Consider the following 16,138-nt stretch of genomic DNA (forward strand, 5'->3'; position numbering starts at 1 on the left):
TACAATGCTCTCCTGGTTCTGCTCACTTCACTTTGCATCACTTCATATAAGTCTTTCCAGGTTTTTCTGAAATTAGCTTGCTCATCATTTCTTATGGCCATTACAATCACACAGCACAACTTGTTCAGCCATTCCCCCACTATTGGGCATCCCCTCGATTTCTAATTCTTTGTCCCCCAAAAAGAGCTATTATATTTTTGTACATATAGATCCTTTTCTATGATCTCTTCGGGATACAGACCTAGTAGTAGTATTTTCTGGGTCAAAGATTATGCACAGTTTTACAGCCCTTTGGGCACAGTTCCAAATTGTCTCCAGAATGACCGGACCAGTTCACAACTTCACCAGCAGTACATTAGTGTCCCAATTTTTCCACATCCCCTCCAGCATTTGTCATTTTCCTTCTCTGTCATATTAGCCAATTTGATGGATATAGGGTGATATATGAGAATTGTTTTAATTTGCATTGCTCTAATCAGTAGTAATTTAGAGCATTCTTTATGTGACTATCGATAGCTTTGATTTCTTCTTCTGAAAACTGCCTGTTCATATCTTTTGACCATTTATTAACTGAGGAAATCAGCCAGATTATTCTTAACAGATAAAGGGTTATGGAATGAAAAAGATAATTTGTCCTTGGCTTTGCTGGTGAACAGAATAACTGAAGCGGAATGCAGAAAACAGACAAGTGGCTCTCCCCGTGTTTTCAGTGACAGACTTTGAGAGAGTAGAGTCTCTGAGTAGTCTACTTCACTCACTAATGTGCTACTACAAAGAAAAACAACTTCTGTTGATATTGATGGCCCAGGGCTTTCCCTATTACTTTATCTGAGCCTTACAATAGCTGTGAAGTCAGTGTTACTATTGTTCTCATTCTTCCTGTGAGGAAAGTGGACTCAAAGCTGTCAAAGGATGTGCTTATCGTCTAGCTTGCAAATATCTGGGGTGAGATCTGAACCTAGGACTTCCTGGCTCAAAATTCGGCCCTATATCCATTACACTATACTACCTCTCAAACAAACTTTTGGTAAAGCATTAACAAATGTACACAAATGAATCACTCACGCCACCAGGAAAAAAAAAGAGAAAAGGATTATCTGTTCACATGAGAGAACAGACCAATGACTACTAATGATTTGTGAAGAGTCTTAAGAACTAATTTCCTAGACACAGCCATGGACAGCAATCTGAATCTCCTATGGTTGTCTTCTGCCCACTACTCAGTTAATTTGGTGATAGAATAAAGGTTTTGAGGAACATGAAAACAAAAGTGTTTAAACAAACCCTTGTAGCTTAAATTTTATGCCTTTTTTTTTTGCTAAATTATACGTACACACACACATATAATAAACTGTATTGTAACAAATTGCTAAGTTTCCATTTTTACAGAAAAACAACCTTAAGTGATTCAAATATTTATGCATATGCATTTGTAATGGGATACTGGAAGAAGGGAATACTCAGGGAACACGATGTAAATAATGTGCTGACAATAGGGAATGACAAAGAATTCAGAAAATGATCCAGTTGTTAGTCCACAAAGTCTGGGAAAGAATGCCGGTTATGTTAACCAGGGCTTTTCACAGATGACATTGGACCCGAGCAGAATCCCATAAAAGCCTCCTGCCTCCGAAACGGTGGGCGTCTCGAGGCTCTAAGTGGTAGGATTCCGACTCCTGCAGGCTAGGAATTACAACACAAGGACGAGCAGTTGATTTAAACAGAAACAGCATCAATTCTTATCACATGGCCAATGATAACTCTTTGGTGATCTGGCTACCACCAAATGCTCTACGTAGAATAATCTGGTGCAATTAACAGTGTGAACAGTGGGGTTCCCCCCCCATAGTCTAGACCCATATAACGGTGACAATAAGATGCGAATATTGGCCTTCTAGCTGCAAGTGGGGCTGTCTCATCAGGCTTAGGTGCTACGTGAATCCCCAGCATGTAATCCCATAATGCTCATGTAATTGTTTGCAGCCATCATGAACTACTCCTAAAGAATCTGGAACCCAACATCTTTTAACATGATTGTTAAAATTTATTTTTCATGTAACTGGGAAATATTTATCAAAAGAAAAAAAACTGGCTGGCTATCACTGAGTGACTTTATCGCTTAGGGACTGTTGTTAATAAATGATACTGGATAATAAATGTTTGTTCAATTGAATGGATTAATCTTCATGGAATGAGTTAAGCCTAAAAGCTGTGTGATGCACAAATGGATATGGTGAAGTTAGGATAGAAGACAAGATGATAAGCGATGACTTTTACATAGCACTTACTTTGTGCCACACGTTGGGCTAAGGGCATTATAGTGATTATCTCACCGGATCCTCACAACACCCTCGAGAGGTAGGTGCTGTTATTATCTCCATTTTACAGAGAAGGAAACTGAGGCAACGGAGATGAAGTGACTTGCCCAGAGTCACACACTAGAAAGTTATCTGAGGTTAGATTTGAATTCAGGTCTTCCTGACTCCAGGTCAGATGCTCCGTCTGTTAAGAAGATCTCAGGCCACTTTGAAACTCGAAAATGACAGGCCCCTTCTCCAGTGGTCTTCTTCCTCCTCCCTGACTCCAGCAGGGCTTAGAGGTAAGACCGAAAATGGCAGCAGCATCAATGAAGGGGCTGAATCCCTCCCAGATGTGTTCTCTCTGAATAGAGAAGTCTCTGAAATATGTTACTGGGCAACTGAGAAAAAGGCAAGCAGCAGTCACCTTCGCTCTCCCTTCTCCCCACCAACCATCAGGGGACTGGAGATTTGAAGGCTCAATGGGCTGGCATTCTGCTCTCCCCCCTCCCACCCATTTCACAGATGAGGTCATTTTGATTGAATGAGGTTAAGTAACTAGAATTTGAACACAGGTCCTTCAACTCTAAATCTAGCATTCTTTCTGCTGTTTCTTTCCCAAACCATAGATCAAAACAGTAAATATACTAAAAATGGGACTACAAATGTTTACATTCCTTTGAAGGGCCTATCAATTTGTTCTTTCTTTCTCCTGTGCTCAAGCTACTTTAAAAATCTCATTAATTACCTTCCTCTTGTCTGAGAGACTGAGCATTTATTCCATTTTATTTTTTCCTCAAATGTATGACTTTTAGATTTATGAATTAGGTCAGACTGTTAATAATGAAATTCTGGCCTAGAAAAATTTAAACATTCACAGATTTCAATTTAGCCAAATCTGACCTACAAAGACAACAAAACAGGGACCATGCAGTACACCCCAGGAATCGTGGGGGGAAACGCATTACCCAGTTGAAGAATGGAACCTTATAATAAAGAATATGCCCTAAATAAAGACCCACAGAACCAATTTTCAGCTTTAGAATAATGATTTTCCTTGCAATTATGGACAAAAGATAACATTTTAACAGACCACGGTTAATGTTAATGTTCCACTGTTCTAGTGGAAATGATGTACAATTTTTTTTTTCATTTCTTAAGAAGCAATGTCTTGCTTCCATTTGGAAAAGCAGAAAAGTCACCAATTAGGTTCTAGGCCCGCTCATCCATTTAAACAGTGAAAGTAAGTAAATCCTCTCCCTTTTTAGAAGTAGCTTCTTCAAAACAATACTAAGCTGTACTGAGAAGGGATGAGAGCAAGTTCACGTGGTACCTGAGATTTTCTCATTTTTTCCAAAAACCGTAGAATGCACTATCAACCAGTACATTTTTTATGCAACACATTAAAGGACAAAGGGGAAACTACATATTTCACGGCTCAACATATTACACAAAACCGAAACGTTGTGGCTTTGGGTACTGTAAAGTATACATTGCTTACACATTCCGTACTCTACAAGGGAAATATCACTTAAAAAATGAATTTCTTACTATTGGGTTGTGGGTCTACTAAGTGCCCAAAAAGGGAACTTGGTCAAGTCAATGGACAAATCAGTTTGAGTGAATACTCTTCAAGCATAATGCCTACTAAAATAATGAGAATGATAAGGAAAGCGCAGGGTTTTTGCTAGTCAATGTGTTTGAAGAATTTCAGCAAAAATGTATGCTGTGAGGGCAACAATGGTTAAAATGCAATATTTTATTTTATGCCTAGAAAGAGACTCTAATGTAGCAATATTCCTTTAATTAGTGAACTTTGAATGGTTCTAGTGATGAAGGAAAAGAGCCAGTCATTTTTAACTCTAATTCAATTCTGGTTCAGTTTGAGTGTGTTACAGTTTGGTTTGGGTTCAAAACAGTTCAGATGGAAAAATATAATTTTTTTCATTTTTTTTTCCACTTCAAAAAATAGCAACTAAGGCTCATTTTTCATTTGAGGTAAAAAAATAGCTGTTTGTGTCTGCGTTTGAATGTTCTTCTGAAAAATGAATCATTACATTCCTTAAAGGTGCTAGTAATATATTTAAAAGTTATATTACAAAATATAAAATATATATTTATAAACAAACCAAACATTCTCCACCTTGGAAGAAAAATCACTCTATATGTTATGTGTACACATCATTTTTCTGAGGACAGTGATTATCAGATTTCCTAGTTAAATAGACATTATGTGTGTGCATGTGTGTACACATAGATATATACACATATATGCATAGATATGGAAAGAAAATTAAAAATAAATGTGGTTGAAATGACTGAAGGTGCACACTACTTACTGTCACATAAAAACGACTTAGAATGCCTCTCATTCCACTCTTTCTGAATAACCTGACTATAATTACTTGAGTGTTGCTTTAAAAAAATCAAAACTTGAGGCAGGTAGGTGGCATAGTGGATAGAGTACCGGTCCTGGAGTCAGAAGGACCTGAGTTCAAATCTGGCCTTAGACACTAGCTGTGTAACCCTGGGCAAGTCACTTAACCCCAACTGCCTTAAAAAAAAAACAACCAAAACTCTAAAATAGCAGAAGGAGGAAACGACATCGTGCAAAATGTCTGGAAAATTACAACTTACAAGAATTAAATCCAGGTGATTCTAGGTATATAAGAACAAAGAGGTCAGAACAAATGAGTACGGGCCCTGATACTAGAATCTGTTTCAACACACTTTTCCAATAAAAAACAATTTAGTTTTTCTGCCACTCTAACAACAAACACCAAACAACCTACCTCTTCACAAACTGTAGAAAATCGGTTGAGAAACTGTACGGTATGCACCACAAACTGGTTCAGAAATGCAACAGTCCTTTTCTGTTGAATCGCTGGCACCTGCATTAAGTAAAAACACAACATAACTAACATAAAAACACAACATCATTTAACAGGAGAAGCAGCTTCCCTTGAATGCTCTGGGTGGTTCAGTACTTTGTGAGATCCAGGGCACTGCTGGGAGTAGAAAGAACACTCACTCTGCAGTCAGAGGGCCTGGGTTCCAGTCTGGGCTTTGCAACTCACTATCTGAGTAATTTGGGGGAAGTCACTACCCCTCTTAGGGTCTCCGTTTCCTTATGTGTGAAATGAGGGAGTTGGAGCAGATTATTTCTTAGATCCTTTCCCACAAATCCTAGGAGAGCTATCTTCAAGTATTGAAAAGGTTAACAAACAGAAAAAGAATTCTACTTTCTTAGCTTAACCTGGGGAACCAGACTAGGGACAAAGAATAAAGTCACATCTTGGTTCAATACAAGGAGGTGCTTCCTGATAGAGACATTCAGCAGTGGAACGGGATGCCTCAAAAGGTACACAGGGTCAATTCATTAGTGGAAGGCATCTTCAAGATATTCCAGGCCAATCTCCTAATTATAGAGATGACAGAAATGAGGGTCAGAGGCAGAAAGTATTTCATCCAAGGGCACACAGGTGTGAAAAGGCCAGTCTCCAAGCCCTAAACCCAAGGTTTCTTCCACTACCCCATGCAGCTCTGTGGTGAAGTCTGAAGCTGACCAAGAAACACAAGATTCAGAGTATGGAGAATCTGTACTGACAAAAAACAATTTTTAAGAAGAAAATGAAAATGGGGTACGAGGGGAAATGGGAGTAAGTTGTGAACACTGGGGAATTCTGGGAAAGAATTACTTTTCTAGAAGCCATCCCAGGATAGACATGGTGACCTCCTTTTTTGAACCCATGCAGGATCTTAATTATTTGTAATTTAAAGGGGCTGCCTTGTGATCAGTTATACTTTGTGGCATTTCAGTGCCAAGAAAAGAGCCTGGATTTGGAATTGGAGTACCTGGGTTTCAATCAATCAAGAAACATTTATTAAGCACTATATTATGCGCCAGGCACAGCCCTAAGTAATGGGGATACAAAAAGAGGTAAAAGTCAGTCCTGGTCCTCAAGTAATTTACAAGCTAAAGGGGCAGACAACATGTAAACAAACACGTACAAAGCAAGCTATATATATGGAATAAATAGCAATTAAGAGAGATGGTAATGGTCTAGAAGGAAAGGAGAGTGTTCCTGGAAGGGAGGACAGCCAAAGAAAATGCCTGGAGCTGAGAGATGCAGGGTCTCGTTCAAGTACCAGCCACAAGGCTGGGGTCAGTTTCAGCCTTAGTTCTGTTGCTGGGTAAGCTTGGCTTAGTCACTTCTTTGGACTTAGTTTCCCCACATGTTAAATGAGAAGGTTGAATTAAACTTCACAGTCATTGAAAAACAAATAAAATGGACAAGGAACAAAATCTTTTCTCAAAACTCTAGGAAAGGCATAAGGAACTTGTGGCCTTCTAGGTCCTTGGGTGAAGCCTTTTGGCCGAGTCCAAGTTTTACAAAACAAATCCTTTTATTACGGGGATTTGTTCTGTGAAATTTGGATTCAAAGAGCCTCACTTAAGGGCCTAGAGGCTGCTGGTTCCCCACCCCTGCTCTAGGCTTTAAGCAGGAAGAATCATGCCAATTAGCAGGAACCAATCAACAAGCAAAGAGAATACTTCAGTGTATTCAGTGTCTCCTTCTAAGCCTGTCCCCAGTACTGGTGCCGTATCTGTGAAGCTGGACGGTGTAACCCTGTCGTATCCCTCCAACTGACTGACTAATTGGCTTTCTGTTTCTGAATAAAATAAAATAGCTTCTTGTGTTCTAAATGATGAGAGGGGTATATGGATGATTTAAGGCAGAGGAAAGATACAATTCCACCATCACAATGTGGCCCAAAAGATTACTGGTCACTAAAGGGACATTACATCTGGAGTTGAAGAGCTTGGATTTAAATCTCATCCGTGTGGGTGACCTGAAGCATGCCACTAAACCTTGGTGGGCCTCAGTTCCCCCCTGCAAAGTGGGGAGGAATGGGCTAAATGTCCTCTCATGTCTCTCCCACCTCTCAATCTAAGAGCTGCATCTCCTGTTCACTGAAAGAGCAACAGTCAGAGTCAGAATGGCCCTGCCCTTTAACCACTGGTGTGACTTCGGGAAGTCTCTTATTTTTTCTGTAGGACTGTTTTCTTATCTGATACCAAGGGGCTCGGACGCGGATGCCCCCTCATGATCTGTGAAGGAAATGGGCTTTGGGATCAGATCCGGACCTAACGGGGACCTCAGAGGCATCTAGTCTGACCCCCTCATTTTACAGATGGGGAAACTGAGGCCCTGAAAGATCACAGGATCAAAGATGTAGGCCTGGAAGGGACCTCAGAGGCATCTAGTCCAAACCCCTCATTTTACAGATGGGGAAACTGAAGCCCAGAAAAATCACGGGATCATGGATTTAGGGCTGGAAGAGACCTCAGAGGCATCTAGTCTGACCCCCTCATTTTATAGATGGAGAAACTGAGGCCCAGAAAGATCGCGGGAACAAAGATTTAGGGCTGGAAGGGACCTCAGAGACATCTAGTCCAAACCCCACATTTTACAGACGGGGAAGGGAGATTCAGAGAGCACAAGTGACTTGCCTAAGCCCTGAGGACACAGACACTAAGTGTTCTCTCTGGGCCTCAGTTTCCTCCTCTGTCAAGCGAGAGGACGGGTCTCCGTGACCCCCGGGAGCGACCCTCCTCCCCTACCAACCTTGGTCAGGTCTATGCCCGACCCCATCAGAGGCAGCCCGTCCTCGTCCATGGCCCCGGCGAGCGGGCCCCACGCCCCCTGCTTTCCCAGCCCGGACCCCAGGAGCGGCTCCCGACCGGCCCCCTCAGCCTGAAGTCCCACGGCCCTTTGCCCCCGGAAGTGGACACAGCGAGGTCTCTGCGCCTGCGGAAAAGAAACCGAGCCCTGCCCGCAAGGCCTTTTGGGAGCTGTAGTTTTGCTCTAGAGCCTCCCATTGGCTCTGAGCCTGCGGAAGAAACCAACCTTCCCGGCCTCTTTTCGCACGGCCTTCTGGGAACTGTAGTTTTTTCTCTACTCTCCCAGCGGGGAAGTCGATGGCGCATGCTCAGAGTCGTGCTTGAAAAGTTAGAATAGCAGTCAAACTTGGATAAAGCTAAAATCAGACTCAGAGCTAGAAAGAGAGCTCACGTGGCCAGGTAAGCACGTGTGAACTTAGGGTCATAGCTCCAGAGCTGAGAGGTGTTCTCAGGTGGCCAGGTGACCACACCTGTACTTGGGGTCTTGGCTCCAGAGTAGGGAGGGAGCTGTGAGAGATGATCTCTCAGAAGTGAAGCCTCCTCAAAGGGTCATTAGTTCTTGTTAATGGTTCTGGTATTGTTGCTTTTGAGTGGTACATGTGGACCAACACTAAGTGAAGACCCCTCAGAGTGCAAGACCCCCTCCCCTAGCCTTCTCCCTCCTCTACTCTTAGATAGTGTTAGCAGAAATTCGAGTCATAAGAGCATCCTGTCTATCTCATCCTCTAGCTGGTTGTATGACCTTGGGTAAAAGACTGCTGAAACTGTGAGGCCCTGAAAAGGGGAACATGCTAACATAATTTCTATATCTCTTTTTTCTCTCTGTTACTGGGGTAGTTTTTACACGAACAGATTATATACCTGAGGCTCAGTCAATGAGCCCACGGGAAGGGGGGTTAGGGTGGGCTGCTATGTTAGGGTCTATATAATCTTGCCTTAAAGAGCACTCTAACTCTTGGGGCAGCTGAGGCAGCATGGGGGTGCACTTTCTCGAGAAAGTCAATAAAGAGATCTCTCCTTTTTGCAAACTTTTGTCAAGACTCTGGTTTTTAACTGAGTGAAACAATGTAAACAATGTGAGATCTCTCAGATGGACTGAGTGTAGCAATGTCTTAGACTGTTACAAACTCAAGGTTGGTTACACTAGCCTAAATAGGCCTAAGTTTCAGGTTCCTAGAAATCACATGATTTGTATTGTTACATCAGCATTAGGTAATGGCTAATTACTAAATAAGGATAAATAGCTAGGATTGGGAGTATTATAATGTGGTTTCTTGTTTCTGGGGTAGATTTTCGGGTTTTCGATTGTAAGGCTGAAATTCCTATCCAATGGGAATTCAAAGCCAGTGGTGGGTTGGTATCTCTGTGTTAGGGCTATATAACCTTTGTCCGGGCCTTTGTGCCTTGCCTCACTTGGCTCGGACTGCCGGACGAAGCAGATGCCCGCTTCTCGTGAGAACGTAATAAATCTTTCACTTTATACCTAGAAAATCTCTGATGTTATTTTTGGGCAGCTGTAGCACATAGAGCTCAGGTGGCTCTTGACTGCAGAGCTCAGAGAGTCTCCACTGACCAGGTAGCCAGCCATACCTGTATGTAAGGTCATGGCTCCAGAGCTAGGAGTAAGTCCAAAGGCCATCTTGTCCAAATTCCCTTATTTTACCATAGAGAAAACTGTGGCCCAGGAAGGCTGAGTGACTTGCCTAATGTTTGGATCCATATTGGGCTGATATTTAATTGGAGTCAATTATTATTCACAGCATAGTTGATCTGTACTCTGAATAATGGAAACTGCTGGTGTTACTTCTTAGTAGCTCTGAGAACAGAAGTGATAACTACTCTGCACTGGCTTCTGAATGCAACTGGCGTGTGTTGTTGTTCGATCACACCTGACTGTTTGTGACCCAGTTTGGGGTTTTCTTGGCAAAGATACTGCACTGGTTTGCTATTTCTTTCTCCAGCTAATTTTACAGATGAGGAAGCTGAGGCAAGCAGGATTAAGTGACTTGCTCAGGGACATGGTGCCTGAGATAGGATTTGAACTCATGAAGATGAGTCTTCTTGATTCCAAGCCCAATGCTTTGTTCACTGTGCCACCTAGCTGCCCATGCAACTAGTGTAGAATGCTAAAAATTGGTAGATGAATAGAATGTTTTTTCCTCAAAGCTAATTTGCAGTGCATTCAACAGGATTAGTGTTATTAGACTGGCAGTAAGTTTTATATTAATGTTTTAAATCTGTGGGATTGCTTTATGCTAGTGTTAAGTTGGTAAATTGTAGGGTTTTTTTTAACATTGTGATTTTGGAAATCATATAGAAATGTTTTTTATTTTGGAGTGATACTTATAAGTGTTTTTTGTAACATTAGGTTAGATCTTCCTTGATCAGAAAGCTATGATTGATTTGTGAATTAGTACTGTAACTTATTAGAGACTTTTGTTGGTAAAGAAAGAGACCTCCTCTTAAGTATCCAAATGTGTGTATTTTGGTTTGTAAAAGAGTTGATCTGGTTTGGTAAACTATGCTGCACCCTTATGGAAGCTGTGGTTGGGTGTGAAGGTAGCAAGAGAAAGTTGACTTCCAGACCTTTACTTTGGGGTATGAGACAACATTTCAGTACTGGAAGTATCCAGAGGGCCCCTGCTTAAATTCCTCCTTGAATGAATATCAGCCCGTTCATAGGAAAAAGGAAAGTTAAATGGAATATTCAGGCCTTGAACAAACTTTAGCATCTCTGATCCATTGACTGTGTGAAGCCTATTGTGAAAAATTTTTCAGAAGTGCAATCCAAAACCATACTGGGAATAGTGAGGCACTTGGAAAAAGGAGGTGAGAAAAAGGAGATATGGACTGACTTCTTAGGGCAGTTGGGTAGTGCAGTGGATGGAATCTGGGACTTGGAGAACGGGAAACTGAATTTCGATCCTGCCACAGACACATTTCTGCTGTGTGACCCTGGTCAGTTGATTGATTTTAGCCTCAATTTACTAATCTGTGAAATGTGAATAATGGTGCCATTTGTTTTATAGGATTGTTGTGAGGCCTTGGGAACTGTCATGAGCTCTCTAAAACTATTGACTAGGATGGCATACATGATGATTCTTTTATTTTTTGGTGTTGTATGGGTTGATTCTGTCCAAATGACTAAACCCTATAGCGATGAACACGTTCTTGGCATAGTATGTATGTTTTTACATGAATTTAAGTTGACCCTATTACATAGGAAGATTTCAAAGCAGTCACCAGGGAAATTGCCCAAAGACTTTTTGTGAGCCGATGAGCAAAAGATAGCTAGAAGGTCAGGATCCCTCCCGAGATCATACATATCGCAGTGTAAATGAGCTTCTGCTAGCATATAGTAGAGAAAGGACAGGGTGATTGTGCTACTAACCTCTCCCCTGTCCAGAGAAGAGGATGTACCATTTCAGACCAAAGAGACTTGAGCCTGTGGTAGAATGTCTACCATCTCTAGGACAAAAGACTCTATGTTAAAGTCCTGATGAATTCCTTTTTTGGAAAGAACCATGGAAGGTCAAACTGGGAATGTGAGGTGTTTTATGTTGAGCAGCCAGCTACATTGACTGTTATGTTGCTTCCTGCCTTGGTGGCCAGAAATATACTCTGTAAGAAGGTATTGATTAACATGCATACTGGGCTGCAAATGTCTGCAATGTCTGTTGTACAAATGTTGCCATTGATGACTACAATGGTTCTTTATAATTTCACTGCATTTTTTGTTTGTTTTTTAGGCAATTGGGGTTAAGTGATTTGCCCAGGGTCACACAGCTAGTAAGGGTCAAGTGTTTGGTCTGAGATCGAATTTGAACTCAGGTCCTCCTGACTTCAGGGCCGGTGCTCTATCCACTGCACCACCTAGCTGCCCCATTGTCACTGCATTTTGCAAGATGGTTCCATGGTACTGGTGACCTGAGAATGGGATTGGAACGCCCTCTAATTATAGGATCTAAAATTGTGAACGTTGGTATGTGATTAAATGCTAAACATAGGATTTTTAAAGTGATCCTGTAACAACATGTTGCTTCCCAATATTCTTATTGCTTGAAGACTTCGGCTATCTGATTGACATAACTTGACTGACCCTGGGTGGATTGGATTGGATATTTTGGGGAAATGTTAACACTGGCAGTTTTGGTCTGGAATGTACATAAACACCTAGAAAGAGAATAGACTTTGGAAGGGATACATGTAGAGGAGCGGCCCTGTAAGGCATCATTAGCCCTAGAGATGAAGGAACTGAGAGGTGAAAATGAGTTGCCCAAAGTCCTCTGATTCTTGGCATAGAACTCTTCCCACTCTCCTCTCCCCCCAAAAACCAAACTGCATCTGGTAAATACAATGCAAGAAATGCTGTAAGAGATGGGAAACAAAGTGCTAGAATCAAAGAGTAACGGAAGGCATCACTTTCAGTTAGATAGTGCTACAGTGCACACAGCACCAGGTCTAGAGTGAGGAAGACCTGAGTTCAAATCCAGCCTCAGATGTTTACTAGCTGTGTGATCCTGGGCAAGTCACTTAATCTCTGTTGACCTCAGTTTCCTCCACTCTAGGGGACAATAATAACCCCTATCTCCCAGGGTCAAGTACACAGTAAGCACCATGTGAATGTTAGCTATTATTGTTAGCTGGGGAACTCCAAGAGGAGGCTTCTGGGAAGAAGTATTTATTTGAGATAAACCTTTTAGGATAAATAGTGTTGGAAGGGGATTTTGGGGAGACGTAAGTGACTCCATTTTGTTTCGTGTTTGCTATTTTTCTTTTTTTTTCTGTGTGATGCCTCTTTGAGTGTCTCCTTCAAATACCTCCTTTTTGCATAATCTCTTCAAGACTACAGAAGAAAACTCAGAATTCCTTAACTGTTTTTCATCTTTCATTCTCTAAGACAACCAGAAGGGCGATGATGCCTTGAGTGAAACAGAGCTGAGCAAAGTCATTGGGCTCACTCTGTCCTCCAGAGTCATCGAAGTCCAGTGGCAAGCCACAGGTCAAGATGACTATAAATGGCCCAGGATGCAGTGGCAACCTTAGCTTTTCTATATTAACGTCTTTCCCAGATCTCAGTTTGTCTGAGGCTTTGCCCACTCAGTGACTAAGGGCTAGGTAAGAACTAAGAAAAAGATGGCCCAGTTTGTCATCACAAAACTATCACTCTGGGAGGGAAAGACCCTTAGAGTTTCTGGCTGGAACAGTAAACAGTTGCTATTGACACTCATTCAAGGACCTCAGCAGTTCTGGAAAGTCACCCCTTTCTATTTATCCTATCTAATAAAGCACTTAATATTCCCTTAACAAATGCTCATTGACCAACTGACTGATAAAGAAGGTTCAATTTTCTGTGGTCTAGTGCAAATGGCTATTATATTTTATTTTGTTTTGCTTTGCTTTTTGGCTAGGCAATGGGGTTAAGTGACTTGCCCAGGGTCACACAGCTAGTAAGTGTCAAGTGTCTGAGGCCAGATTTGAACTCAGGTCCTCCTGACTCCAAGGCTGGAGCTCTAGCCACTGCGCCACCTAGCTGCACCTCAAATGGCTATTATAGATTTATAATAGATAGACACATATGTACTGTATGCAGGTGTGTGTGTATGTATATGTGTGTATATATGTACACACACACATACACATATATGCCATTGTGAGATACACATGCCTATCACCTACTTGTGTGTTTCACACTTTTGAGTAAATAAATAAACTGCAGTTATCTGCCTCTTTTTATACTATTTTGTCTTATTTGGACAGTAGCTAGTAAGGACTGGAAAATTCTCCCAACAGTAGGATTTCATAGATTCAACAAGAATTTATCAAGTACCTACTATGGGCCAGGCAACAGGCTAAGCAGTGAGGATAAAAAGATGAAAATAAACTAGGCCCTGCCCTCAAGGAGCTTACACTCTGCTGGGGGAAGTGATATGTACACAGAGAAATACATACAAAGTAATTTTTTTGAGGGGGTAGGGAAGAGAACATGAGGTACCTTTGCAGTAGTGGAAAGGCCTTATCTGGGAGGTAATGTCTGAGCTGGGCCTCGAAGGGTAGTATGGGCTCAAAGGAGCTAGAGGGAGAAGGAAGAACATTTTAGGCGTTGGGTTCAGGCAAAGAGGTGGAAGATATTGTGTCTGAATGGCTGAACAAGTTGTGGCATGTGAATGTAATGGAATACTATCGTGCTGTGAGAAATGATGAGCAGATGGATTTCAGAAAAACCTGGAAAGACTTGTATGGTCTGATGCTGAGTGAAGTGAGCAGAACCAGGAGAACATTGTACACAGTAACAGCCATGTTGTGTGATGCCTAATATTAATAGACTTAACCCTTCTCAGCAATACAAAGATCTAAGACATCTCCAAAGGCCTCATGATGGAAAATGCTATCCACATCCAAAGAAAGAACTATGGAGTTTGAATGCAGATCGAAGCATACTATTTACTATTTCTTTTCTTCTGTTGTGTTTTGTTTTCTCTTTCTGGTGGTTCCTCCTATTGGTTCTAATTCTTCCTTACAACATCACTAATGGGAAAATATGTTTAATAGGAATGTATATGTATAGCCTATATCAGATTGTGCACCTTCTTGGGGAGAGGGAGAAAAATTTAAAACTCAAAAGCTTATGAAAGTGATTGTTGATAAATCAAAATAAATAAATTAATAAAAAAAATTTTCAAATGATGTTGTGTCTGGCCAGTTTATATAAAATGTCAGGGGACTGAGAGGAAATAATATCCACTAAGTCTGGAATCATAATCTAGAACCAGGTGACAAAAGGCTTTAAATTCCAAATGGAGCAGTTTGCATTTTATCCTGGAGGCAAGAAGGAACCTCAGAAGCTTCTTGAGAAGGGCAGTGTTGGAGAAGTTGGGCCTTGAGAAAACCAATTTCCTAGCAGGCAGTTTGGAAGTTTGACTGGACAGGGGAGAGGCTACAGTCGCAGACATTGTTGAAGACATTGTTGCAATAATCCAGAAGAGATTTGATGATGGCCCAAGCTGGAATGTTGGATGTGTGAGTGGAGTGTATGGGGCAGATGGGAAAAACGTGGGCATATAATTGAAAAGATTTGGCCACAGATTGGCTGTGTGGGGGTGGGGGGTGGAATAAAATCCCAACTCTGGACTGAAAAAAAGATTAACCCGAACTCATTCTTAACTGATCATTGGATGGAGGAGCTGCTCCAAGTTCTCTTGGATTGATTTTTGCTAAATATAAGGCTAGCATCCCTGGTTCTCATGTTGGGGAAACATTTGGTGTTTCTTTGCCTATTGGGTACCCAACTGCTACTGCTCATCAGTCATACATCATTGTAACCCCGGCTTTGTGTAGTTTTAATCACTGGACTCCTAGGGCCACTAAAACCCATGTGTACAGCGAGTACTCATTAAAAGAATAGGCACAGAACTTCCAAAGAAACTGCTCATTTTTCCATGTGCATGTGTGTCTCTTAAAACCTGTAGACATGTGTTATATTACTTCATTTGTTGGAGCGATCATGGATGGTCGGATTTTTACTGACCAGGGACTATAGAGACTGGCCTTACTTATTTTCATTCAAGATATCTTTTCTAATCTTCATATTTCAACATGGATGGATCCATAATCTTGTCAGTGTGCCTATTCTCTCTAGGAAGGTTTGCAATCTCTCTGTCTTCCCTTCCTTTAGACTAGGAGCTCCTTGCAAGGCAGAATTATTTTGACCTTTGCACCCTTAGAGCTCAGCCCAGTGCCTAGCATAGAGTTAGTGCTTACTGAATGCTTTTGGATTCACTGGCCCTTCTCACCTTATGTATTTTTTGTCCATGTTCTTTCATAAATCCTCCGTAAAGGAGCTGCTCCACATGCTAGAGATCTTCTTCAAGATCTCTCAGTATCATCTAAGGATGGGGGCAACTTTGGGACCATCAAGTTGTCACTCCTTTTTTTTTCATTTTATTTAACATTTATTTTTCATATAGTAATATTCAGATGTCACATTTTCTACATTGACATTTTCATGCTAACAATCCCCTCCCACCCCAAGAAAAATAAAGGATTTTACACAACTTTAGGGTGGAATGCACTAGAAATGAAATTACAATTGCACCCAAGCTACAAAGAACACAAAGAGACCAAACAATGGAAAAGCTGCATAGAAGACAGCTGC

The 16,138-nt window shown here is 41.4% G+C and overlaps 1 protein-coding gene across 3 annotated transcripts in view; it reads right to left on the reverse strand.

Annotated features, from left to right (window-relative positions):
• Window positions 1-8,098, reverse strand: part of WASHC3 (WASH complex subunit 3) — a 50,498-nt gene extending 42,400 nt beyond the window's left edge. For 2 of the 3 annotated variants that reach the window (XM_020982350.2, XM_020982351.2), the window contains exons 1-2: window positions 7,928-8,098; window positions 5,090-5,188 (exon numbers count right to left, since the gene is read on the reverse strand). In XM_020982350.2, the coding sequence (XP_020838009.1) occupies window positions 5,090-5,188; window positions 7,928-7,978 (150 nt within the window). In that variant the 5' untranslated portion in view covers window positions 7,979-8,098. The remainder of the gene's footprint in view (window positions 1-5,089; window positions 5,189-7,927) is intronic. The other variant, XM_020982349.2, reaches the window with a different exon arrangement.
• Window positions 8,099-16,138: the final 8,040 nt, after the last annotated feature.

Source organism: Phascolarctos cinereus, unplaced genomic scaffold, assembly GCF_003287225.1.
Source record: "Phascolarctos cinereus isolate Bilbo 61053 unplaced genomic scaffold, phaCin_HiC Scaffold_1;HRSCAF=81, whole genome shotgun sequence".
Taxonomy (NCBI): Eukaryota; Metazoa; Chordata; class Mammalia; order Diprotodontia; family Phascolarctidae; genus Phascolarctos; species Phascolarctos cinereus.